General features: G+C 30.5%; 1 protein-coding gene across 2 annotated transcripts in view; it reads right to left on the bottom strand.

The window, feature by feature from the left end:
- The window catches only part of neur (E3 ubiquitin-protein ligase neur), a 181317-nt gene that overhangs the window by 67040 nt on the left and 88425 nt on the right, over positions 1 to 25852 (bottom strand). The window contains exon 1 of one of the 2 annotated variants that reach the window (XM_003696105.4): positions 16684 to 16978. The exons of the other annotated variant lie outside the window; for it this stretch is intronic. Coding sequence (XP_003696153.2) covers positions 16684 to 16978 — 295 coding nt within the window. Of the gene's footprint in view, positions 1 to 16683; positions 16979 to 25852 lie in introns of those variants that run through there. 2 annotated transcript variants of the gene reach the window in all.

Raw genomic sequence — 25852 nt, 5'->3', positions numbered from 1 at the left:
AATATTTGAAAATATCATTGTTTTAAACTTTGAAAATTATTAATTTCTTTGTTAATCAGAAGAAATTAATTCTCTGTTTGAGATCATTGAGACTTTTGAAGTTGCTATAATAGTGGATTTTAATGTGGAATTGATCATTGTGGTTACTGAATAACTCATGTATGACAATTTTCATGCTTTCGTTCCATTTAATTTCTTAATTTATATTGTAAGGATATCTAATCAATAGTTGAAAATCAATCAATGAAAAGTTCAATCAAATAAACAGAAAATCAATTCCCAATATAATTTAAACTGTGATAGCTAAAACTTTCTCTATAAGTGATTAGTGAATATAGTAAACGAATTTATTATGTGTTTATGTACAAGTTTGTCTTAATAATGGACAATAAAAAAGCAATAGTTACTTTCTCATTGTAAATGATTAGTGAAACACATAAATTTACTTATCTGTTTATATACAAAGTTTTTCTCAATAAATGATAGAACAAATAAATGAAAATTCATAAACATAAGTTTGTAAATATTATCTTAAATCTTTTATAATCAATATATATCCATTTCAACGACAGAGAAATTTTAAATATATATAATTTTTTATAAAAATTATTTTTACATATCGCCAAAGATTTTAATTTTCATTGTTTAATTGAAAACGAGTATTTATTGATATAACAAATATCCAAAGTTTTTCATGTTCTCTATTCCCTTTTTTTTTATCATGAATTTTTGATGATCACACACATAATCAGCCATAATCATGAGATATTTTAATAAAAGTATTCCATTTACCATCAATACTTCACTTTTAATTAAAGTTAAACAAACAGAATTACTTCATATTTTTCGCAAAACTCATTTTGCAAGACAATCCAGCCTAAAAACATTGATCGCCTCCAACATTTATTGTTCGATCCACTCGATTTACGCAATATCAATCGTTGTCCACAGGAATTTCGCCACGACAACTCACTGATTCGACCTTAAACGGCTCATGAGTCACGCTGCGTCTTTTTCCCTGTCTAACAGTTGAATAATGTTTGGAACACGTGTCGATTTACTCGCGACTCTTGTTATTTAACTATCAGTACACATTGACTTTATTAACTTGGACCTTATAGTTTAAAATAGATTCCAATTTAATACACGTTTAATTTCTATCCGTGTAATTCTCGTCTCGATAATAATTTATTGTCAATTTTTAAAAGTAAAATTCCAGTTTTAGAGGCACGTGTACATATGTCTCTAGAAACTTGATGTATTAAGATACGTATCGTAAAATACATTACTCGTAAAAAATATTTTTTTTCTTTTGTTTCTTACGAATCAATGAAATGGACGAAATTGAGAAAGAAACTGCCAATGATTCTCAAAACACTTTCCTGATCCTATATGCATTGTATTGTAAATAATCAGAATAATTATTGTGAAAACAATTCTAAATAAAAACTAATACTAATTGTAAGAAAAAAAAAATCAATCAATTTGATTTAGTTTAATAATTCTAATGCATTTGTGAGCTTTGAAAGATCGATTGAGATAGAATCGAAATGAGCATAAAAATTAATGCATAAAAATGTCGATTATTCATAAACATAATTAAAATTTGCGTTAGATCAAATGTGAGGATGTGTAATAAAGATATTTTAACTTAAAATATATAAGCCTCGAGCTTTTTTTCTGTGATCAACTTTGATCTCTAGAATCAGAGATATAGATCCTACAAATATATCAACACATTATACAGTAAATGTCCACTGCTATTTCCATCAATTCTCGAAAATGGAACCTCGTTTCGAAGCGTGCAAAATTAGACGAAGTGGTTGACACCGATGTTTACGTATTTATGCGAAATGTGTGCTTTCACCGAACGAGATCAATAACAAAATGGAAGGACAATCGCAGGAAATAGAACATTTGAATACGAAATATATCCAAAATCATAGTCATTATATCATTTAAAGAATGAAGCAAATGTCTAAAATCTCCATCTTGAGTTTTGCATAAACATTCGCCATCTGTCTCATCCGATTCACGCTCGTTTCCTTCAAGTTCAAGTGAAATTCGCAGGGGAAACGTACAGATAAATACGTCCAAATTTCAAGCTTCTGGTGTTTGATCACGACTCAACTTTTAGCTCAGCTTTGGCAATCGAACGGGGGATTGGCGCGACTCTGTTTTCATCCGCGATCGAGCAAAGATCGCGGGCTGAGAATCTCTGGCATGGGAGAGCCGAGTGATTCACCGTGGCAAAAAGAAAAACCGCGAACGAGGCAGGCTCACGGACGGGGAATAACCTGATGCGTATCCCGGGAACTCTCGCTTCAGACTCAATTCGACTTTCGTCGAATCTTTGAAAATGAGCTTTGCAACTCTTGGAAATTTGATTTGCGTCAGTCGTGATTTTTGTTGTTTTCGCTCGACTTGGATATTCGAGTAAATTTGAAATTGTGTAAAATCGTTGGATCCTTTTAATTGTAATCTAATTGTAATTGCGTGTTTATTTTTTTTTTTTTTAGAAATTTATTGAATAATGAAATGAGAGGTGTTAATAAATGAATTAAATTTTTTTGGAATATTTGAAAATTTGGACAGAGAAAGTTTTAAATGTTAATTTAGAATTATGAATTGAGAAAGGATGGACAAAATGAATTGAACGAGGAAGAATTTTAATCAAAAGTTTAATTAATTTTTGAATCTACTGATGCAACACATTGCTACAATTTTATTTTCTATAAATAAAAATTTTTGTAAAATAACTGGACATTTATCTTCTCATAATCTGCTATTAAAATAGTTATAACATTTTAATCCGTATATATTTCGATTAACACAAAATCCTGTTGAAAAATTTCATCATATTTCTCCATCGGATTATCACGTTTCGTGCATTACGTTTTTATCGGCAAAAAATTTGGATAAAAAGTTCCATAAATAATATTTAATAACACACAAATATTTTATATTTTATCATTTTACCTTACTAAATTTCGAAAATTCAAATATAATTTTTCTCCAATTCCAATACGATTTTGAGATAAAAAAAATGTAAAAATTTCATCAACTACTCAAAATATCAATTACTTGATAATTTAATGGTGTTTGAATAACATTTAAGAATAAGAAAATCGCGGTTTTTAGAGGAGATTGTCGCCGTTTCGTTAGAAGGTTCATGGAAAGGGATCTTACAGTGGCCATTATGCGGGAAGAGAAGTTGAAGTTTGTTGCGTTCGCCGGGAATGGCCTTCGTAAAGTTGCTTTCGTCGAGTGAGTTTGAAGTAATGAAGTGAAGAGGTAAGAACAGCGATAACTCATAAAAGCCACGAATATGAATATTACGAATGAAGTATTATAGCGGAATAAAATTTCTTACAATTATTTCCCAGAAAATAAATATATAACAATTATAAATTGAGTACGTATTAAATACACATTGTAAAAATCGCGTAAATCATAAAACTTGCGTATTTGTATTTAGAAAAATGAAAAAAAAAAAAAACAATATTTCTCTTTAAATTGATTAAAATATTAAAACCATGTAAAAAGGGGCCACGTGTCAAAGAAGAGAATAAAATGGTTCTAATAAAAAGGTATAATAAAATTACACGCATGAATAAATGTGGCTGTCAACAATGTATATAACGGTACATAAAAATACATATAAAAGAATAATAAAAAATAAATATGTATAGCATAAAATAAAATATGTACTTGTCCACGAAATAACGAAAATGTACCGTGTATCTCCCACATCAATAACTATATCGAACAAAATCCTGCCCAACCATTTCTCGACTACCTTTTCGACCATCCATTTTCCATTCTCTTTATTTCCAACGCCAAATCGAATCTCATCCCCTGTTCAAAGCCAGATCGAGAGCCAAAGCTCGTTCCACGGGTTTGCTGTGCGATTCGAGAGAGGAAGCCATGATGCAACGTGAGCTCAGGTAAAAAGGCGAAAATTTAAAGGCTCGTCAGCTGTTCGAAAAGGAGGAACCGTATATCGTCCTTTTCTTTCACCCTCGAGAAGAGGGGTGGCGAGGGAGATAAACGCGCAGAGGGTTGACCGAGAACAGCTGCTACCCTGGAAGAATGATCGGGCCAAATGCGAATTCCGTGAGACGTCTGCCTCTGCTTTTCAGAGAGAAGACACCGTCTGCGCCGGCGTTCAAGTCGCCAGCCAACTTTGTTGCCGATCATTGATTTCTCGCTTTGATTATCGACCAGGCGAGACAAAAGGATTTTTCGTAAAATTTTTTCGAACAATTTTTTGACGCGAAATTATCTCGAAAAGGGTAGAGAGGAATTTTTGTTTACATCGATGAATTAAAGAAAAATTTTGAATTTGCAGGAATATTCGTTGGAAATTTTTACAGAGCTGTGTCTACGTTTCTTGTAAATTGGAGAGAAATAATAATAAATATTTAAGAAAAGAAAAATAAAATTCTTCGATAGAGAAAAAGTTGATATAAAGCCAACTTTGTTGTCGATCACGTCTCTTTCGAATTTTCCATCATTGATTTCTCGCTTTGATTATCGACCAGGCGAGACAAAAGGATTTTTCGTAAAATTTTTTCGAACAATTTTTTGACGCGAAATTATCTCGAAAAGGGTATGTAGAGAGGAATATTGTTTACATCGATGAATTAAAGAAAAATTTTGAATTTGCAGGAATATTCGTTGGAAATTTTTACAGAGCTGTGTCTACGTTTCTTGTAAATTGGAGAGAAATAATAATAAATATTTAAGAAAAGAAAAATAAAATTCTTCGATAGAGAAAAAGTTGATATAAAGCCAACTTTGTTGTCGATCACGTCTCTTTCGAATTTTCCATCATTGATTTCTCGCTTTGATTATCGACCAGGCGAGACAAAAGGATTTTTCGTAAAATTTTTTCGAACAATTTTTTGACGCGAAATTATCTCGAAAAGGGTAGAGAGGAATTTTTGTTTACATCGATGAATTAAAGAAAAATTTTGAATTTGCAGGAATATTCGTTGGAAATTTTTACAGAGCTGTGTCTACGTTTCTTGTAAATTGGAGAGAAATAATAATAAATATTTAAGAAAAGAAAAATAAAATTCTTCGATAGAGAAAAAGTTGATATAAAGCCAACTTTGTTGTCGATCACGTCTCTTTCGAATTTTCCATCATTGATTTCTCGCTTTGATTATCGACCAGGCGAGACAAAAGGATTTTTCGTAAAATTTTTTCGAACAATTTTTTGACGCGAAATTATCTCGAAAAGGGTAGAGAGGAATTTTGTTTACATCGATGAATTAAAGAAAAATTTTGAATTTGCAGGAATATTCGTTGGAAATTTTTACAGAGCTGTGTCTACGTTTCTTGTAAATTGGAGAGAAATAATAATAAATATTTAAGAAAAGAAAAATAAAATTCTTTAATGGAGAAAAAGTTGATATAAAGCTTGTTAATAAAAAAGAAATGAAGAGTTTGGATTTGAATCCATATACACACAATTTTAAATCTCAACGAATGTGATCAGTAATACAGCGATTTTTGTAGAGGAATGTTAGAAAAATTTTACAATTGTTTTTATGTTTCATTTTATACATTTTTCTATCATTAAAGAAATAAAAAGTACGTAATAAAACTGAATTTTTCGAACTGAAAGTATAGAATTCTTTCCAAAAAAACTCAATTTTGACAATCATTTGCAACTATCTGTAGAACAAGTTTCGAAAATAAATATACATTTTATTACATATTTTTCTATCAAGAAACGACAAAATTTTCTTAATTATCGAAAAAGACGAATCTATTTCTTGATAGAAAGGATTTTCTCAAGAAAGAAAAATAAAAAATCCAATACGTGAGCAGAGCATAAAATAGAATTTTTTTATACGACCAAAGACAAGAGTAATGTTTTACGAAGTGCACGTGTACTGTTCGTTCGATGGAAAATGTTTAAGAGAGCATAGTTCAAAGACCTCCCACAAAGTGTCGCGTTGGTCTCTTCAACCTCTCTTCCATTAAGGAAAATTCGACAAATGAGAGCGAGAAAAAAAACTAAGCGAGGAAAGAGAGAGAGAGAGAGAGAGAAAAAAAAATATACGAAACGAAAACTGGAACGAAAGCTTCGACCCGATCGTAAACAGAAGGATCGTTAAATTTTAAGATTTTTCACGCTTTCACATTTTCTTCAACGATAAGACGAAAAATTTTGTAAGTTTTATTATATTGAATTCAATTGATTCTAAAATTTTTTCTTAAAAGAAAATATAATAAAATACATATAATTCTAGATACTAGAAAATTTTGGTTATTTAAAAAAAAAATTTATAATTTATATATATTTTTCGTTTCTTTTATTAACAATCTGCAAAATATCGAGTCAATTCTAATATTTTCCAAATTATTTAATAAATAATAAAAGTCTCTATTTTATTTCACTTTATAACGCTTGAATATAAGAATTTAGTATGAGATTGTCAAAATAAAAGATTTCTTTTATAATAATAAATAAAATTTAAGGAATTTATAATTTTTAACTATTTCTTTTTTTTTTTTTATTTAACAGAAATTGAGAAACCCTAGTTTGGGGGATGAAGAATCATGGAGGTTTTAGATCTTGATCAATTGATTAGAATGGAACGTGAATGGAGTGGTGAAGCATAAGAAAGGTTTCATTGTGTAACGTATATAATTTCGTGATACTTTTCTATTCTTGGATAATAAATCGTGCCCAGTTTTACGTTTCAGTTCTTCGAATAACACAGTATTTCTTTCATTACGTTTCATTCAGTAATGCAATAAAATTTTATTGCTACGTATTTCATTTCTTATTTCTCAAACAAACGTTACTTTAGATGTGAAGAAAGATATGTTAATTACACATTCTACACCAATTTTAATTAACTAATCGTTGCTAGTATTATTTTTAATGGAAACATACAATGTTCTTCAAAGTTCTTCGTAATTAAATCTTTTCTTATTTTCTTATTAAATTAAATTCACAATTTAAAACCAAAATTAAAGAATCATAAATATTCATTTCACGATAGAAAACACCTTTTGCCAAATAATTTTTGTAATAAGAAAAATTTTTTAACAAAACTACCCCATCTATATCTTCTAATTACATCTACGTCTTACTACTATTCTACTAAATTAATTCGTATTAAAAATCAAACTTTTAAAGTTACAAATCCTCTGCAATTACCTTTCCACCAAATAAAATTTTCAAATCGAAACAGAAAAACTTGAAATCATAAGATTAAGATTAATAAAATATTCCAAATATTTTCCACTTTCTATCAAATCAATTCATATTAATTAAAAATCCAAAATTTTTTCGAAAATCATTCTCCACTCAAAAGAACCTCGAGCCCTCCACACAATTCTCACTAACGAAACCGAAAAACCCAAACATCCTCCTACACCCCTTTCACGATCCCTTCTTTACCGACTCAGAAGAAGCACAAAATAAAATAAATAAATAAATAAATAAATAAAATAAATAAAAAGCAAAAAAGAAAAGCGTGATTCGAGTCAAGAAAGAGGGGAGATTTTTCGAATAATCGGCCGCGACCCAGACTCGACGCGACGAATCTTTTGTCCCCCATCGCGCATTGTTGCATCTGAAATTCGTGAGAGATCCAGATGTGGCAGCGCTCGGAGGAGTGCGCGTGTCTGGGTTGGTTGGAAGACAAAAGTTGGCCGAGAGATATGGAGGAGCTTCCACTTGGCGTAAGCTTGGCGAAAGCTGTCGCCGACAATGGAGGAGAGAGCGTTCTTAGAAAAAGGCTCGTCGCGTGGAACAACGCGGATATCTGATGAGAACGGGGTGCACGGGAAACCGTTGAAGGGTGACGAGTGAAAAAAAAAAAAAAAAAAAAAAAAACGGGGAATGAACGTGCCTCCCTCTTTGTTTTTCTCGAGGGATGCCTCTCTATTTCTCTGTCATCCTCGCTCGGCAAATCATCCATTGAGGGAAAAGTCGGTCAACGAGACGAACGACGAACGAGACGATACGACGAGCACGACAGGACAGGGGTGGTGGTGGTTGACGAGGAGGAAGCGAGGCTGGGACGAGGATGATGTTTCCTTTTGGTCCAGAGATGGCCTTTGAGGATTTTTCTTTGATACCGAGATGTTTGTTGGGAGGAGGGGGTGTTTAATCGCGAGGCTTGGGAGAGGAAATGGCGGATTCGACGAGGACTGGTTTCCAATTGAGATACCAGGTGGATCTTCAAGTTTTGAAATTGATATGTAATGGGGAAGTAATGTATTGGCGTTATCCAAAAGTTATAATGATCAAGTGACGAATTGTGCGAGAAGAGGTAGTTATTCATTCAAGAGAGATTTGAAATGGATGATATTTTATATTATAGGAAGTTGATTCTAATTGAAAGAATCTTGAAGATCGAGGATTACGATATACCGAGGAGATATGCTTTATAAATATACTTAAAAGATATGTTAAAATGTTTGAAAACATGCATCAATTGTTTCGAATTGTTACACGCATTCATCACATACTTTTTTTATATTATACGAACTTTAAGAATATTAATTAGAAAATTAAAAAGTTTCCAAGAGGAAGTTTGAAGACTTGCATCGTATAATTTTGGATAATTAAATATCACGATAAAAATCAATAACCAAGAATTTCCTTCTTGAAAATTTGCTTCAAAAAACATTTCTCTTATCGATAATAAATAACCAATTAAAATATTTTAATCTCTGCTCGAATTTATCGTTAACAAATCTTCTTCGAGATTAAAAAAAAAATTAAAACACCCTCGAAACAAGCATCGTCGGTTGATACCTTTTGGAATTAAACGCTGGAACGAGGTCGAAACGAGGGTTTCCATCCCCGAATCCCTTCGGTTTCGCCTCTCATCGGGCCGGCAAATCACCCATTGAGGAAAAAGTCGGTCAACAACAAGCGCGACGATACAAATCCACCCCGTGGTGGCGGATAAGCGCGATATCCAGCCCGTTGTTCGGTGGAAAACGGCGGAAACGAGGGGATGAAACGGCCTGTTCCGTGCGCGAAAATAACGGAGGAAATGACGACTCCAGCCGGAGGACTTCTCTTTCCACGACCTACTTTCCATTGTGACTAGGCGGCTCCGCCCTCTGATCCAACGGACGAAGAACCGTCGTAATGGAATATTAATATTGGGGTTGTTGAGCAAGTCGAGTGCGGGGAAGAAAGAAGCTCTCGATTAAATTATGCATTCTTGCAGATGCTCGTCGAAAGGTATTTTGAAAGGAAGTTCGGAGTGGAAATTTTTGAAATGCATTTTTCTTATATGGTTATTAAAAAATATATATATATATAGATTGCAATTATTATTATTATTAATTTAAACTGTTATTAATTTAATAATAGAGCATATAATGTTCTTGTACATTAAAGAATTGAATTATATTGATGACACCAATGTGTTGATTGATTTGATAAATTTTCTAATAAAATATTGTACATAGTTTGCTCATCTTTAAAAAGAAATTCATATATCAAGTATAGCATTTACAAAATATTATTTTATTTAATTTATTTAAAATATATAAAAGTTTTCTCGATAAACTCTAGATCCTCACGTAACATATATTTTGCTCCTTTTACGGATAAATTATTCAGAATTTTGTCAACTTTCGATATTACATTATTAAAATATTCAAATTTATCGTACAAATAAAATTATTATCCAAAGGAAAAGCAAAGCAATCCTTTCTTTCATTTGTGCAAAAACACGTATAAATATGAAAATTTGCATAAAAATCCAACTGTATTCGAGAGAGACGATATTTACACGTTATTTTTCGAAAATTCATCCACCCTCAAGGGATGATAAAAGGCAGCAAAGGAGCAGATATTTATAAAACATTCATCCTTCGTCTCATTAGCATTTCCAGTTAGCTAGCATATAGGTTATCGGATTTTCCGGGAATAGCCGGCAATCTTTAACGTCCTCGAGATGCGAAAGTGGATCGTGCAACTTGCTAAGAATACTCGATTCGCTTCTATTCAACCTTCCTCCACGGCATCCCTCTGCTCTTTCGATAATGAATGCGAGAGATGACGCATTCGAACTCGAGAAATTAGGGAAGGGAAAGTGGAATGGAAAATGTGCATGCGAATTCTCGGTTTAAACTGTGGCCGAGTTCAATTTTCCAGTTTATCGTTAAAAGGACACGAGTTGCGGCCAGGATATCGAGCAGCACTTGGACAGCAGTTGAGCACAACTGGCGGAGTGACACACGTGTTGCGCGTGATTAATGCTATTGACGCAATTGTTGGATTTTCGTTTAAATAAAATGAGATAAATAATTATTGTTATCTGTGTATTATGCGTATTTAGTTTGATTAGAGATATTTAATTAGCAAAGTAGAAATAAGTAGCAAGAAATATAATGAGGTTAAAGTACATGAATACGAGACAAAATGGCGAATCGAATAATGTTACTTCTAATTTAAAGAACGATAATGTACAAGATACTTTTCAACAAGATATAATATTAAAAGTTATTGAAAATTAAATATGCAATAGTATCATTGTGTATATACATAATATGCTTATTTAATTTTGCTAACAACTTTGTATCACTCGAAAATTTCATTTTTGTTTCTTTAATTAAAATTAAAATGTTAATATATTATTTACATGTAAAAATTCTTACTTTTAGATTATCTTAAGTTTAGAGAGAGTGCATCGATCGTTTGATTATGTGATGAGTATGATAGGATATTCAAGATACCTTCAGAACATGGATTCTAAAGTCCAAAACAAATAACACAAAAATTAATAATAGATTTAATGCAAACTTGAATTTTCTTAATGATTCACTTAATAAACAAGATTCGATCGATGTATACCTCTAACTTTCGTTTATCCCCTACAAAGAGTACACCCTGTGAATAATAAATAATAACAGTTCACCACTTTTCACAATTTCTTCTGAAAGAGGAAAGACGCGTGTTTGGAGAGCGGCCCAAAAGGATCAAGCTGACACGAGTAAACGCGTAGTTCGCAGCTAGTTATCCGCGTCACCACGGCCTTTTTATTTTATCTCTAAGGAGAAACCTTTCACTTCGACGCTACGTGGGAAAACAGCGATTAAGAATAAAGGAGGCGTTCGCTAACGATCCTCGTAGAAAAGTTGCTCGAGATCCTTCTAACGACCTTCCAGGGCATCATCGTTAAGGGCCGGGTAAAATTATTCACTGGCCTCGAGAAATTATCATCAAGTTTTCGTTCGACAAATTTTTTTTCCTTGCGGAAAAAATAGAAATAAATTTCTTAAGGGAAAATTGGTTAATTAAGAAAATTCCTAAAATTGATCCAAAGTTTCATTATATAATATTAATGTTTACAGGTGTGGGTAAGTAAACTGTTGATATAATTATTTTTAAAAAACCATTTGAATTAGAAAAATTTCTTTTTTTGATTTTTCGATCGAATATGAATACGAATTATTCTATATGTTAAAATTGAACATAAAGAAATTATATAATCGAAAAATTTTTAAATAAAATCAATTCTATCTTCTTTTGCTTACTTCTATATACGTAAGATATACAAATGTATCGATAGTTTCGAATCAGAGGAATCGATTTATTCGAAAAATGTTTAAACTTGATTTTCTCGAGCAAAAAAATTTCATTCTTTACATTTTATAAAGAATTATTCCAATACTCTCTTGTCCATTGTTCGAACAGACTACAAGAATTTTTAAATTTTCAAATTTGATTTTTTTTTTTTTTTTGTGAGAAGACAGATTTAGAAATTGATCTCAATGCAATATACATACAGACAATGAATTGAGGAAATATAAGTTTTTTTCGATATTCGATGAAAAATGAATTTTACTTTCTTACATCGATAGAGCTGTTCAAATTTTTATTAATAAAAAATTATTAAAGCTATTATTTTTTTATGAATAAATTTCGACAATTTTACGGCAAAGTTTTCATCCAAATGTTAAAAGTCTTTATTGGAACAGAGATCGGAGAAAAATAATTAAATTACGACAACTTCTTGTTTCGCAACTTTTTTTTTTTTTTCTTCCACGAAGCACGAGAAACTCGAGGCAAAGGTCTCATATACGCAAAGGAAGATCAAACGTCGTAAAAAGTGGTGTACGAAACGTTGGTAAAGTATAACGAGAACATTAAGCTTACACCGAGGATTGTAATTTATGCCAAGCGTTACATTTTATCTCGAGATTATCACGTGCCTCTTTGAAGAAGTTCCGACGGCTAACGAAGCCGTTGTTACGCGCTCCAAATTGGGTCACTCTATCAAGAGATTATTAGACTGCAAATTTTTACAAATTCAATATGAAAAGTGTAGGTAATCAAATTTTTATGAAAATAAATTCTGAATTTAATTTGCTTTCTTGTTCTTCAACCATTACCAATGTGTTTCGTATTTTGGATATTTTTCTTCTGTCATTTTTACTATATCTTTTATAATACTTAACTAAGGAATCTTTATTTAGATTGCATTAATTTAATAGGAATGTGAATTTGCAGTCTAGTTATCGAGAAAAAAGTCAGGTGTTGTGATCTCAATTTCACGAATTGAGAAAATGTGTGCATTGAATCGTTTCAAGAGAAACGAATGCGTGAAATCATATCAGCTAAGCGATAACTAAGAATATTAGATTTCCAAATATAGAAGAAATAAAATCGAGGAAAATTTGTTGAAATATATATATTTACCTTGCATAAAATATAGTGTTAAATGAAAATACAATTTTGTTAATAATAGTATATCACTATTGAAAATACAATAGTATATCAAGATAATAAAGGAAATTAATTGATTGATCGGTAAAGATGGCTAATTAACAAGTGCAAGACTGGCATTCTATCTCCATATATAAATATTTTAATCAAGGATTATGAGAACACCGTAAACCATATTATATTTAAAATTGACAGATGTTCACCAGATGTAAAATAAAATTAGAAAATTGACTTAAGAATTATCGATATCTCCTCTTACAGTTGCATAATATTAGAATATATATATATATTATTTTAACCAAACACTGGGAATCTCACCAAAAAATCCTTATAAAAAAGAAAAAAAAAAAAGTTACCCTCACTAAGTAAATAAGGCATCCAATACCATCATTCTACTAGACATATTTATCTACAAGAATCAATATTCTCAGAAATAAGAATCTTGAACACGTTCAATCAAGCAAAAAGTTACTCGCATCTACTACTTTTCCTCGTACAACGAACAAAATTGCAATCGAAATCAACAACACTGTTTCCACCCACAAATTTCCTCGACCATCGGTGCGATTCCACCGATTGTGTACGCCACTTTAGATGCGTGAGAGCCGCGGCATAGGTACTGTTACAACACCAGCAGCGCTTCTGTTTCATGCGACAAAAGCGGCTGGCCACCCCTTGTCCGGGCGAACGAGCCAGGACCGGTTCCATAAGGAAATTACCACCAGCTTAATTTCACCAGCCGAGTTATGTCAACGTTGCTTACAGGCAACGGGGTGATGTTAAGTAGCGGGGTATTTTCACTCGGTGTAGGCTGTCTTTCAGCCGAAACGGGGGATTTTCTGGAGAAGTTTGTGAGATGTGTCATGTGGGTAATCCGAATGTACAAGTCCTATTTAGGGATTGGAGGCACGTTTCAATCCTCGTTGAACTTTTATTTTCTAAACTTGGTTTTTTTTCTTTTTTTTAGTGAGAAATTATGTAAATCATGATGTAATTGATATGACATTGACATAGTTCCATCTATGTGTAATTTGAATGTACAGAGTGTTCGATCCTCCGTTGATTTTTTTCAATAAAAAATTATGTAAATTGTATGTATATAGTAATTTGAATGTATAAGATGTTCCATTAGAGATATGTTTAATCCTCGTGGACTTTTATTTTTTAAAACTTGATTTGTGATTTTCTTTTTCTCTAAAAATCATGCAAATTATGTATTTGATCAGATATTGATCTATAATTATCTATATGTTTTATTAAGAATAAAGATATTTATTTTTCAAGTTTGATTTGCTTCTTTTTATTGTGATCTGTTTTAATTGTGATGTAATTGAAATATTGTTATAGTTATGAACGATTTCTATGGTAATAGTTTAATAGAATGCAGAAAAATCCTTTGCACAAGTGATTGCAAGATCAATTTATTACACATTTAATTATATTTTTTAGAGATTGCAAGGCTATCTTTGCATTTTTATCAATAATGTTTATATACAATTTTTTTTATAAACCCAATATTTCAATATCGATAGACTGGTAATATACGTTCTTTTCACGATTTACAATTATACATTTAATTTATATTTCCCTAAAAATGTGCTGGAAATTATTTTAAGAAAATGTTTTTTCTTTTTAAATTAAAAAGTAAAATAAAATTTCTATAAATGTTATTTTATCATAATGTTCTAAATATTTTTTATTTAAAGCCAATATTTCAATATCGATAGACTGGTAATATACGTTCATTTCACGATTTACAATTATACATTTAATTTATATTTCCCTAAAAATGTGCTGGAAATTATTTTAAGAAAATGTTTTTTCTTTTTTAAATTAAAAAGTAAAATAAAATAAAATTTGTATATATAAATTATATTGACGATTTATACAATTCTATGAACAAAATTAACATTATTAATATTTTCTATTTTAACATATAAATGACAAGGGTATCAAGTATTATTGAATAAATTATATTTCTATTTTTATTGAAATAGAAATTGTTTCTTATTTCTTTCAATTAATACAATATGCTTATAACTTAAATTTAAACTGATAGATCAAGTTGTTGCTTTAATTAAAAAGAAATTTACAATTTTGTCATAATTATAACATTTAATAAATGTTTATATTAATTGATATTGCCAAGTTCCAATTGAAATTTTTGGATTATCGAAATATAAATAATATCCAGATCTGATGGAAATTTACAGACAAAATGGAATTTGTGAATTGTTGTCAGAATATTTTTCGAGAGAAGATTTTCCAAACTTGGAACTTTGAATGTTAGTTAAAGGGGAAAGAAAAAAGAAAAAAAAGAAATCGAAAATATTCACTAGCACACAACATTTTTAAACTTCTCTCTCTCTCTCTCTCTCTCTTCTGTTTCTTCAGGAAAGTTTCTCCAATTTGAAAGGAATCTCGTGGAATTTGGATTTGTTTCAAAGCTAGGAAACGTAAGAAAAGACGAGAACACAATAGGGTCGGAAACGAGCCAAGAATCGTAGCAAAATTGAGATTCACAATAAAAGAACTATTTGTACCAATATTATTGGAACCTACCTTTAAAGAGAAAAGTAAAATTTCTCTATTGTATAAAATATAAGAGAAAGAAGATTGTAATCTCAAAGAAGAAAATATTAAAACGCAGAAATGAATTTTTTGAATTTACGTAAAAAAAAAAAAAAAAATATTGAGTTTTCAAAACATGTAACAATATATCATTAATCTTTAAGAAAGTCATAAAATCGCCATAATAATTTATACATAGGAAAAGAATTAAATAAAATAATTAACTAATTATACTCTAAATATCAAAATAATGAGAATTATTTCTGTACAAAAATGTTGGTTAAGATTGGTTTTTCACTCTTCTTAATCTTCAAGACGTCAAGAAAATAAGAACTTATACAAACTTTTATATAAAAGCGATTATAATTTATTTTTAATCATCACAATTCTAGACATCATTGATAATGAGAATTATTTTTGCACAAAAAGATTAGTTAAAGTTTATTCTTCGCTATATATTTGATCAAATGAGAAAAGAAATAAATCGATTATTTATGATATAGCATTTTATCTAGAAGATGAATTAAATTAAGATTAATTTTATTAAAAGGGTTATATAATCGCATATAATTGAAATAAAATCGAATCTTTAAGAGATTTTACGCGACTGGATTCATTTATTGTATGAACGAGTCATGCAACTACGCTCCATTTTTAATATAAAAAAATTAAAACACTCTAGAAATATTGAGAAGAAAAAAGAAAAATATTTAAAAAATTGAATTTAGAGAGAAAAGTACTTTAAAATAGATAGATACTTTTCAAAATTATAATTATGAGAGAACAAATCGTGTAGATTTTTAATCATTTCAATTCAAAATCATATAACAAGCACGTAACGTTTAAATCATCATAAATTAATCCTATCACGTCTATTCAAAATTCAAAATTGTTGACAATTTTTCAATAATTCTCTAATAATAAAATTGCAACTTTGGAGTGTCAAGTCAATAACAGATATATCAAGTAATCGGTATTCAATTGGGTGTAAAAATCTTTTGATAGCAAGATAACAAATTTCAAGATCAATCACAATTATAATATAAGTATCTATTCTTAACAAGTAACATAAGGTTTAAAAAAAACGATCTAAAAATCTCTGTTCAATCCCTTTAACATCGCAAATCCAACATTCCTGAAAAATCGCCCGCAAGGAATTCGAAACTCCTCGAAATTTAAAAAAGTCACGCAGGGCGACATGCCTGCTGTAGTAGCGCGCGCCTAGCAACCGCACACTCGCGAAAAGCGTCCGCATGTTAAATCGGGTTGAGTACGATAGGAAGAACGGTGGAGAACGGTGAAAACGAAAAAAAAAAAAAAAAAAAAATGAGAGAAAGAAAAAGAAGAGAAAAAACAAGGGAAGAGAAAAGTGGGGAGGTGTGGCTCACCTAGGCCCATCTTGCGCTTCAGTTTCTTCAACACCTTCATCTTGCTGCGCAGCGGTGCCAGTATGTTGCAATCCCCGTTGTTGTTCTGCGGCTGCAACTCGGCGGAGGGTTGCTTCCCGGCGGGGTGGTGGTGATGATGGTGCTGGTGGTGCGCGTGGTGCGTCTCGTGATGATGGTGGTGATGGCGGTGGTGGTGATGCTGCTGCTGTTGCACGCTCGCGCCGGGACTGGCGAGGTGGCTGCAGCAGTGACAGGGGTGGCTCTTGCTGCCCTTGACCGCGCACGACGCCCCCATAAATGTAGCCGTGGTGCTCTCGAGGTGACGAGAGCAACCGTGAGGATCCGGGGGGGAGAGGGGGAGGGAGGGGGAGGGGGGAGAGAGAGAGAGAGAGAGAGGAGAGGAGAGGAGGGAGGGAGGGGAGGGCAGGGCAGGAGGGTATGGAGGCGAAACGAGGGGACCGAGGTGAGCGCGGGGGCCGAACTTGAGCACCGGCTGATTTCTCACTGATTGCACATAGAGCACATTGTGACGTACGAACAGTCGCGGACTGCCGTCCAAATACCAAGTACAAATACCAAGTAGAAATAATAGTCGGATAAGATCGAGCGGAATACGGGAGAAAGAAACGAGGAGAAAGATTCTGATCTCTCTCGACACACACTCAGTACATATGTTTATACGTATATTGGCTCGTGGAAGACGAGTAGAAGAGAGGCTTCTGATCTGTTGTCGAGGGGTGAACGATTCGATAAACCGCGTGACACGGGAACGAGTTAACGAATAATCAACAACGCGTAACCATTAAACTCCTGCGTGCCCCTCGAACGGCCAGGGACGACTGACTGTTCGTCGACCGAGCGCCAGAGTATCGCCGAGCCGCGCGCGAGCCACCGACCAATCACCGCCGCGCTATCCCCACCACGCGCCTCCCGACAGCGGCAGAGTGGGGAGAGTGGCACCTGGTGGACAGCTGCCCCTTACCTGGCCACGACACACCGGGCCACCCCGTGCGCCAACGCGGGGAAGCCGGGGTGGACTCGCTGCCTTCTCTCGATACGAGAGAGGCGCGGGGTTGGAAATTCGAACTGGTCGCCGACTGCACGAGCATTGATCCTGCTAGACGCGATTACTTTTCTCTCTCTCTCTCTCTCTCTCTTCGCTGCCTGTTTCTATCCCGCGCGGACGGAGAGGAAGAGCATTTTCGAGCCGGACACGGGGATTTCGGCTCAGACGGACGGCTCGGTATGGATTTTTTTCCTCGAGTCGATGACTCGTTCCACGCGTTAAATAGTATGCCGCGAGATTTCTGTGGTGGAAATGTCCTTCTGGAAATAATGGAATAATGAAAGGATTTTTCGGTGATCTTTGATAATTTTTATCGAGGTTGTTATTGATCCTGTATACTTGATGGTATTTTTTCTCTTGAATTGATGGTATTTTGTTTGTTACGATGTGTGGATTTCTATAGTAGAAATTTGGAAATGGAAACACAGGATTTAATGGAAAAAATTTCATTTCGTTTGATATTTGATGAAATGTAATTTTTTGGTAAAATTAGTTTCACAAAAGTTTTGGAAAATGTTTTTTGAAAAAGTAATTTTGTAATTACTGTTTCAAAACTAATAGAAACGAAATTCATCAAATAAAATTTTTTGAAATAACATTTTCTATATAAGAAGACAATAAAATGAAAATCAAAATGAGAGTAAGGAATTTTATTGATTTTTATTTTAATATTCATGTGAATTAAGATAGATTAATAAAATTAGATGCGAAAAGTAATTGATTTTTAGATCGTTGAAGTTTCTAGCGAGGACCGACAGTTTTTGGCAAAGAATCAAAGCAACTACTATTTTCTAGATCTACTTTTTATTCTTAATAATATATTCATATGTATACCGTGCTAGCTAAATGAGTTTTTAATTATTATTATGTTTATTTTTATTAATTAATATCCATCTAATATGAAACATCGTAAAACTTATTCCCTGAATTTATTTTTACAAATATTTTATCTTTCTATAAAAAAATGTTTAAAACGATTACATTTGTAATAGATATATTTCTTAATAAATGTTTCTATTAATCTTTTTTTTTTTAACTGTTTATTTTCATTAATTTTTATTAATATATATCGTTAATACATATAGAAATAATATTTTAACTACATAAATAATATTTGTCCATAATGAAATTATATCCCTTTTTATAACTGAATTTACTTTTTATATTTTTATACGGCTTGTACCAGAAAATATTTATAAACGTTTCTAGAAAAAAATTATAGTCTGGAAATAAATTTTACTGAATTTTGATACGAAAAACAAAAACTATCACTACCAGATTTTTTTTAATAGATTACAAAAAAAATATATACGAAAAAGGGTGTAATTTAAAATTTTATGAGAAAAATCAAATAAGACTTAAAAAATATAGATAGATGTGATTTTAAAAAGACGTAAATGAAACAACTTTTGTTTATAGAAATATTTCTTTCCTAGTATATTCCTATTATTCATTTCAATTCATTCCCCAAAATTATCCCAACTCTGTGATAAAATCACTTCTCTTCTAATGTAAATAGATTTAATATTATTTCTATTCATTTTAATCCATTTCAAAAATTTTTCCATTCTGCAGTAAAATTACTTTTCCACCAATAATCAAACGTGACAATTCATTCATGCAATATTTTATTCACAATCAAATTCGGATACAAATATTTATAGTAAATATTTCCTCTATTATTTCTGTTCATTTTAATCCATCTCCAAACCATCTTTCCATCTCTGCAATAAGCTCACGTTTACTCCTAATAAACACGGATATAACAAGCCCACAAACATGACAAATTCGATCGGATTAATAAAACAGATAGCCACGACGGCTATCTTAAAGACGCGGCCTGGTGTCAAAACACGCAATTACACGTGAAAGAACGAAAGCGCCATAGATCTGCCATTTTATAATCGTTCAATGGCTCGATATTCATTACGACGATCCATCACGAGGGAGCTTGGCTTAGCCTCCGAGAAAACTGGAGCAACGGTGATACCGCGAGACGCAACTTACGATCCGCCCCAGTGATACGGAAATATGTAAATAGAGTCGTAGAGGAGGCGTCGTGGGTGAGGCATGGCATGGTATTCTCGCGGTTGAAAACGGTCCAAATGGCAACGTTTGCGATCATGAATAATGCAGATGGTATAGGAAGTGTGTGCAACGAGATATCGAGTAAGTAGAATCCAGAGTCTTTTCGGGGAAACAGGGCAAAACGGGGTCCTCGATTGTAACGAGCGCGTACACACGTCAAATTATTGCTGATGTTAAACTGTGTGAACAGGATAAAGATGTCAATTTTTTGCGGTTTTCTTTTTTTTATTTTCAACTGGTGGACGTTAAACACGTTTTTTCTTTACTTACTTTCTTTTCTTGGGTATCGCATCGAGCGATCCGGTAATTGGGCAGTTGGAATGGTAAATTAATTATGTAAATGAAGAAATTATCTTTTTCTTTACTTTTTTTTTTTTTAATTATATTATAAATATATATATTTCGTTTTAGAAATTTAAATTTCTCTACACGGCTGATAGTCGTGCATATGGAATTTGAATTTTTTTGGAATAAAAGGATAATCTGTTATTTCTTTTTCTTCTTCGTTATTAAGAACCATTATGGATTTATTTTTTATCAGTTTGTACGATTTTCTTTCTCAAGTATAATTTTTTTTATTTTTTCGCATAAATTAATTTTTTTTTTTAAATATAGAATTCTTTTGTAGCTTTATAAATAATAATTTATAAGTTTTGGAATAAATTTATAATATTTGTTTGTAAATTCTTGAAAGTGTAAAATATACATTATTAGATATAACTATTACATGTATTTTTATTATTAATACTTTAGTATATAAAATAACCCCATTTCATGAATAAGTGAAATCATAAAATTTAAAACTATTTTCAAAACTAATTTCAAAAATGTACGAAGAAAGTTTAGTGATTAAATACAATACTGCTAAATGATATTTGCATGTTTAATTTAATGTTTGAACCGAATTTAAATTATATTATATTTATTAAATTATATTGTTTTATTACAAATATAAAAAAAGAGAAAAAAAATAACAGCGCTTTTAAATAAAAATGAAATGTAAAAGGCGATCTTTAAAATCCTCTCCTATAATTAAATTAACACGATTCTTGCACTTGGCTCGAATCAGCCAGGCAATGAGTACTCGAGCTGTTCACTGTGACGACCTTGTTTTCGTTTGCCATTTCGAATTACAGGATCGAAGTACAACGGTAGAAATATCGTGTTTCCATGGGATTCAAGATTCGTTTCTGGTCCCATGACAAAGAAATCAAAGTTGAAAAGATACGAGGAATTGGACGAGCTAAATTTTGGAAATAATTTTTAACCTTAATCGATGATTTGAATTCTATCGAATCCTTTTTTCGAATATAGACAGAATATAATGTAGACAGAATAAAATTTATTATTTGTGTCACACAGGGAATTAAGAATAATCTAAAAAAAATTTAGTTTTATTTAAATTTAATCATTAATTAAACTATAAATAATACATTGCATATAAATAATGCAAGATTTCTCCTTTCATTCTGTTAATTCTTAGCTACTCAAATCTTATACAGGTACCCTTATAACAACGTTATCTTTCGTAAGAGTTAACAAAAACGTAAATCATTCAAGTTTTCATCAAAATGACATCGATGCGGGTTGAAAATCTATAATAATAGAAATATTCTTATCTCGTATCTTAATATCTGTATCTCTATTTATCAATTTCTTCGAAGGATATTCGTTCCTTTGAATCAAACGTGATTTCATCTAGATTTTCTTTTCAAAAATTCAAAGTTATTTAAAAACTGTATTTTATTACTTCATATATGACGATTAAAATTTTGATTAAAAAAAGTTGCACACAATTCCATCCGTTAAAATTAAAAACACACTATTGAAAACGAAATATTTACTATTTTTATATTTGAATAAAACTTTTTTTTAAATAAATTATAAATATAATAATATTAAAAAATGTATCAATCTAGATAAGTAATCAAAATACAAAAATATTGAATCATAAATAAATCATGAAAAACATTGAAAATTAATTAAAACAAATTTTAAATTATGAGATATATAATAACAAAATACTTAATTTTATCGTTTTATTAAAATATTAGTAAATCGTTGAAAGTTGAAAAAAGATCTATTTTCACATACTACTAGAGAAAAATACAATTATTTAATTAAAATAAAATGCAGACTTTTTAGATAAATAAATTAACATTAAAAAATATTCGAAACTTAAATAAATTGTAAACCCTTAAAGATAACTTAGACAAGCTTAATTAGCTACGAAAACATTGAACAAATTATTACTGTTATATGAATACACAATAAACTTTAAAAATTATCTTATTAAATTCATTAAAAAAGATCGCCTTTATTTTCACAAGCTTATTTACACATAAGATAATAGCAATATATTTAATTTTATCGTTCCATTAGTAGAATCTCTGGCCCCAATAAATCACAGAAAATTCAATTCCCAATAATAGCACGGAAAAGACACGATAAACGAAAAAAAGAAAAAAATCGAATTACGACAGACGTATAGGAGGGGCAAATAAAATAGAGGAGCGCGTTATCGTGTACGTTACACGCAGGAAACCGCATTGCAGTGCCTGGAAGTCCTTGCATCAGGAGGAAACTCAATTTGTGAGTCGGTCGTGTCGAGACACACCGTCTCCATGCATAGACCAGGAACGACATTTAAGGACACGGAAATTAGATCGAAACGGTGAATGCGGGATCGTTTCGAGGCGGAGGATCGATCGAGGTGAGGAATTGCCTGCTCGAAATCGATACATTGGCGGAGTTCTTGGTCGCGCTCGCGCGCTCCAAGGTCGGAGGAACGTGGCTCAAGGTTGACATGCACGAATGGTATGATGGTATTATCGACACGGAATCTAGTGATAGGTGATATGGAGGATTGAGAGCATTATGGAATTCGAATAAATAAATGTTTAAATTTGATTTTTGAATATGGAAAAGTGTGGAATTAATAATTAAAAGTGGGAATTAAAGTAAATAATTATTGAAATAATTATCGAAAATTGTGTAGTGATTGTTGCAATTGTGGTAATTATTTTGGATAATGATTTTAAATGATACTTATCCATATGAAACTTGATGGTAAATGATATAGAAGCATTGTGGGATAAAAATTTATTGCTTGATGATGAGATTTTTCAACATGGAAAAGTGTGAATAATTAAAAGTGGGAATTAAAGTAAATAATTATTGAAATAATTATCGAAAATTGTGTAGTGATTGTTGCAATTGTGGTAATTATTTTGGATAATGATTTTAAATGATACTTATCCATATGAAACTTGATGGTAAATGATATAGAAGCATTGTGGGATAAAAATTTATTGCTTGATGATGAGATTTTTCAACATGGAAAAGTGTGAATAATTAAAAGTGGGAATTAAAGTAAATAATTATTGAAATAATTATCGAAAATTGTGTAGTGATTGTTGCAATTGTGGTAATTATTTTGGATAATGATTTTAAATGATACTTATCCATATGAAACTTGATGGTAAATGATATAGAAGCATTGTGGGATAAAAATTTATTGCTTGATGATGAGATTTTTCAACATGGAAAAGTGTGAATAATTAAAAGTGGGAATTAAAGTAAATAATTATTGAAATAATTATCGAAAATTGTGTAGTGATTGTTGCAATTGTGGTAATTATTTTGAATAATGATTTTAAATGATATGATACTTATCCGTATGAAACTTGATGGTAAATGATATAGAAGCATTGTGGGATAAAAATTTATTGTTTGATGATGAGATTTTTCAACATGGAAAAGTGTGAATAATTAAAAGTGGGAATTAAAGTAAATAATTATTGAAATAATTATCGAAAATTGTGTAGTGATTGTTGCAACTGTGATAATTATTTTGGATAATGATTTTAAGTGGTATGATGGTTATCGATACGAAACATGATGATACATGATGATTTGGAAGCGTTTGTGGAATTGGAATAAATAAATATTTATGTTTTTTGATGAGATTTTTAAAAATTGGAAATGTAGTAATTATTGTAAGTGTTATAATTATTTTAAATTTATTTTATATGATTAAAATTATATAATAAAAAGTTAAAGATTCGTTTTTTTTTTAAATAAATATTCAAAATGATATTTGGAGGAAATTGTCGAATTGGAATATAGAATAACTGTAAATAATTTCATATTAGTAGTAAAGAATAGAAATAGGAAAGTATTGATTTTAAATAATTATTTTAAAGAATTATGTATATACTTTTATAAAGTGAAATTTTAAAAAGGTATTATTAGTATAAATACAATACATTTGTACAAATGAAAATAATTATCCACAAATTTTCTTCTTGTGCAATAGAAAGAATTATAGCAAAAAGAAATATTAACTTTCATTGATTTACTATTTTCTTTTTCTTTGATTATTTTAAAATATTATAATAAATAAAATACAATCGATTCATCGTAATAATAATTCGTTGGTAATTATATATTAATTTGATTAATAATAAATGATTATTATCTATCTATACACATATATCTAAAATAACATTTTATATATCATATAAAAACATATTATCAGTCTATTTTTTTTATTCATAAATTCTTTCATTATTCCTTAAAAATTTTATTTAACATAAACAACATCAAATTGAAAAACATAAATTAAATAATACAAAATATTTAAATAAGATATAAATATTATAATAATAAAAATATAAGATATTAATTAATAAAAAATATATTTATTATTGACAGTAAACCATTAATACAAATATTATATAAATATTACATAATATATGTATACACTGTAAAATTCTTTTACTAATAATTCTTTATTATAACTTAATAATTCTAAATATTAATTTTAATTTACAACCCACTCGTTAATCACAACATGTCAAATTGATTAAAATTTTAATATATTTCCATTCTACTTCTTCTTTCACATCACGAGTAAGTAATCATACGATTTTATGATGATTATCGGTAAATTAGTGGAATTTGTTTACATCAATCATCTTCACAGCAACAGGTTAAACGAAAAATCTGAAAAGGGGAACATTTTACGAGGCCAGGGAGGGCGATGTTTATCGAAGAAGGCATTTTTAGACCCTCATTACCCCGAGGGGTAGCTTCCACCCTTTCCCACTGCGACTATCGACACGTGACCACTTTCACCCCTATTCGATTTCATGGTTTAGAAGATGTCTACTTAAATCCTTACAACTCTGCCTTCGTCCATTCATGATTTAAGGATAGTGAAAAAAGAAAAAAAAGAAAAGAAAAGAAGAAAACAGGTTAAACGAGCAAAGTGCGTGTCGAATATCATTTTATGCACTCGACTCTGTGATTCGTATACCAGTTACCAGTGTGAAATCATACGAATATTCATGAAATATGTATTTTAAACCTATTTCTATTTTTTGTTCTCCTCTTTTGATTTTTCATAAGATAATTCAGATTAATTTCTTACGTTTAGAAAATTATTTCTATTTATACGATAATTGAAAATTGTAATAAGATATCATTGGTGTTAGATAATTATTATTAAAATACGCTATATTTAAAACTTTTTTTCCGTACTATTTCTTGTTAAATGAGATTGCTCGATTGAGAAGATAAATTATTATTCATTTAATCTTGCGAGTTATTTTTATTTTATAAAATGCAAAACAAAATTTCTTTGAAGAAAAACATTCTTCTTTATTAATTATTTATTAATGACAGAAATATGTTATAAGGGATTATATATTTATTCCATCAAAAGAATAAAATATATTTATTGTTTACAATATGAAAAATAACAAATTAAATTAAATATTACTCAAGTTCAAAGTTAAATCACTAATAAAATAATAAAGAGATAAAAATATTCAGAATTGTGTTATGAATTTTTGTATGCTAAAATTTGCAGTAAAATAAATTTTTAATGTTATTATAACATCTCGAAAATATTTGTTATATTTGTTATTAAAAAATGGTGATTCTTCATTTTTTAATTCAATCTCAAGCATCAATTTCAATCCTAATTTAATAATAATTAATGTCACATGA

This window comes from Apis florea, unplaced genomic scaffold (assembly GCF_048593485.1).
Source record: "Apis florea isolate Af1SG1 unplaced genomic scaffold, ASM4859348v1 contig_1789_pilon, whole genome shotgun sequence".
NCBI lineage: Eukaryota > Metazoa > Arthropoda > Insecta > Hymenoptera > Apidae > Apis > Apis florea.
The sequence above is the reverse complement of the archived record's forward strand: the minus strand, read 5'-3'. Positions and strand labels throughout refer to the sequence as shown.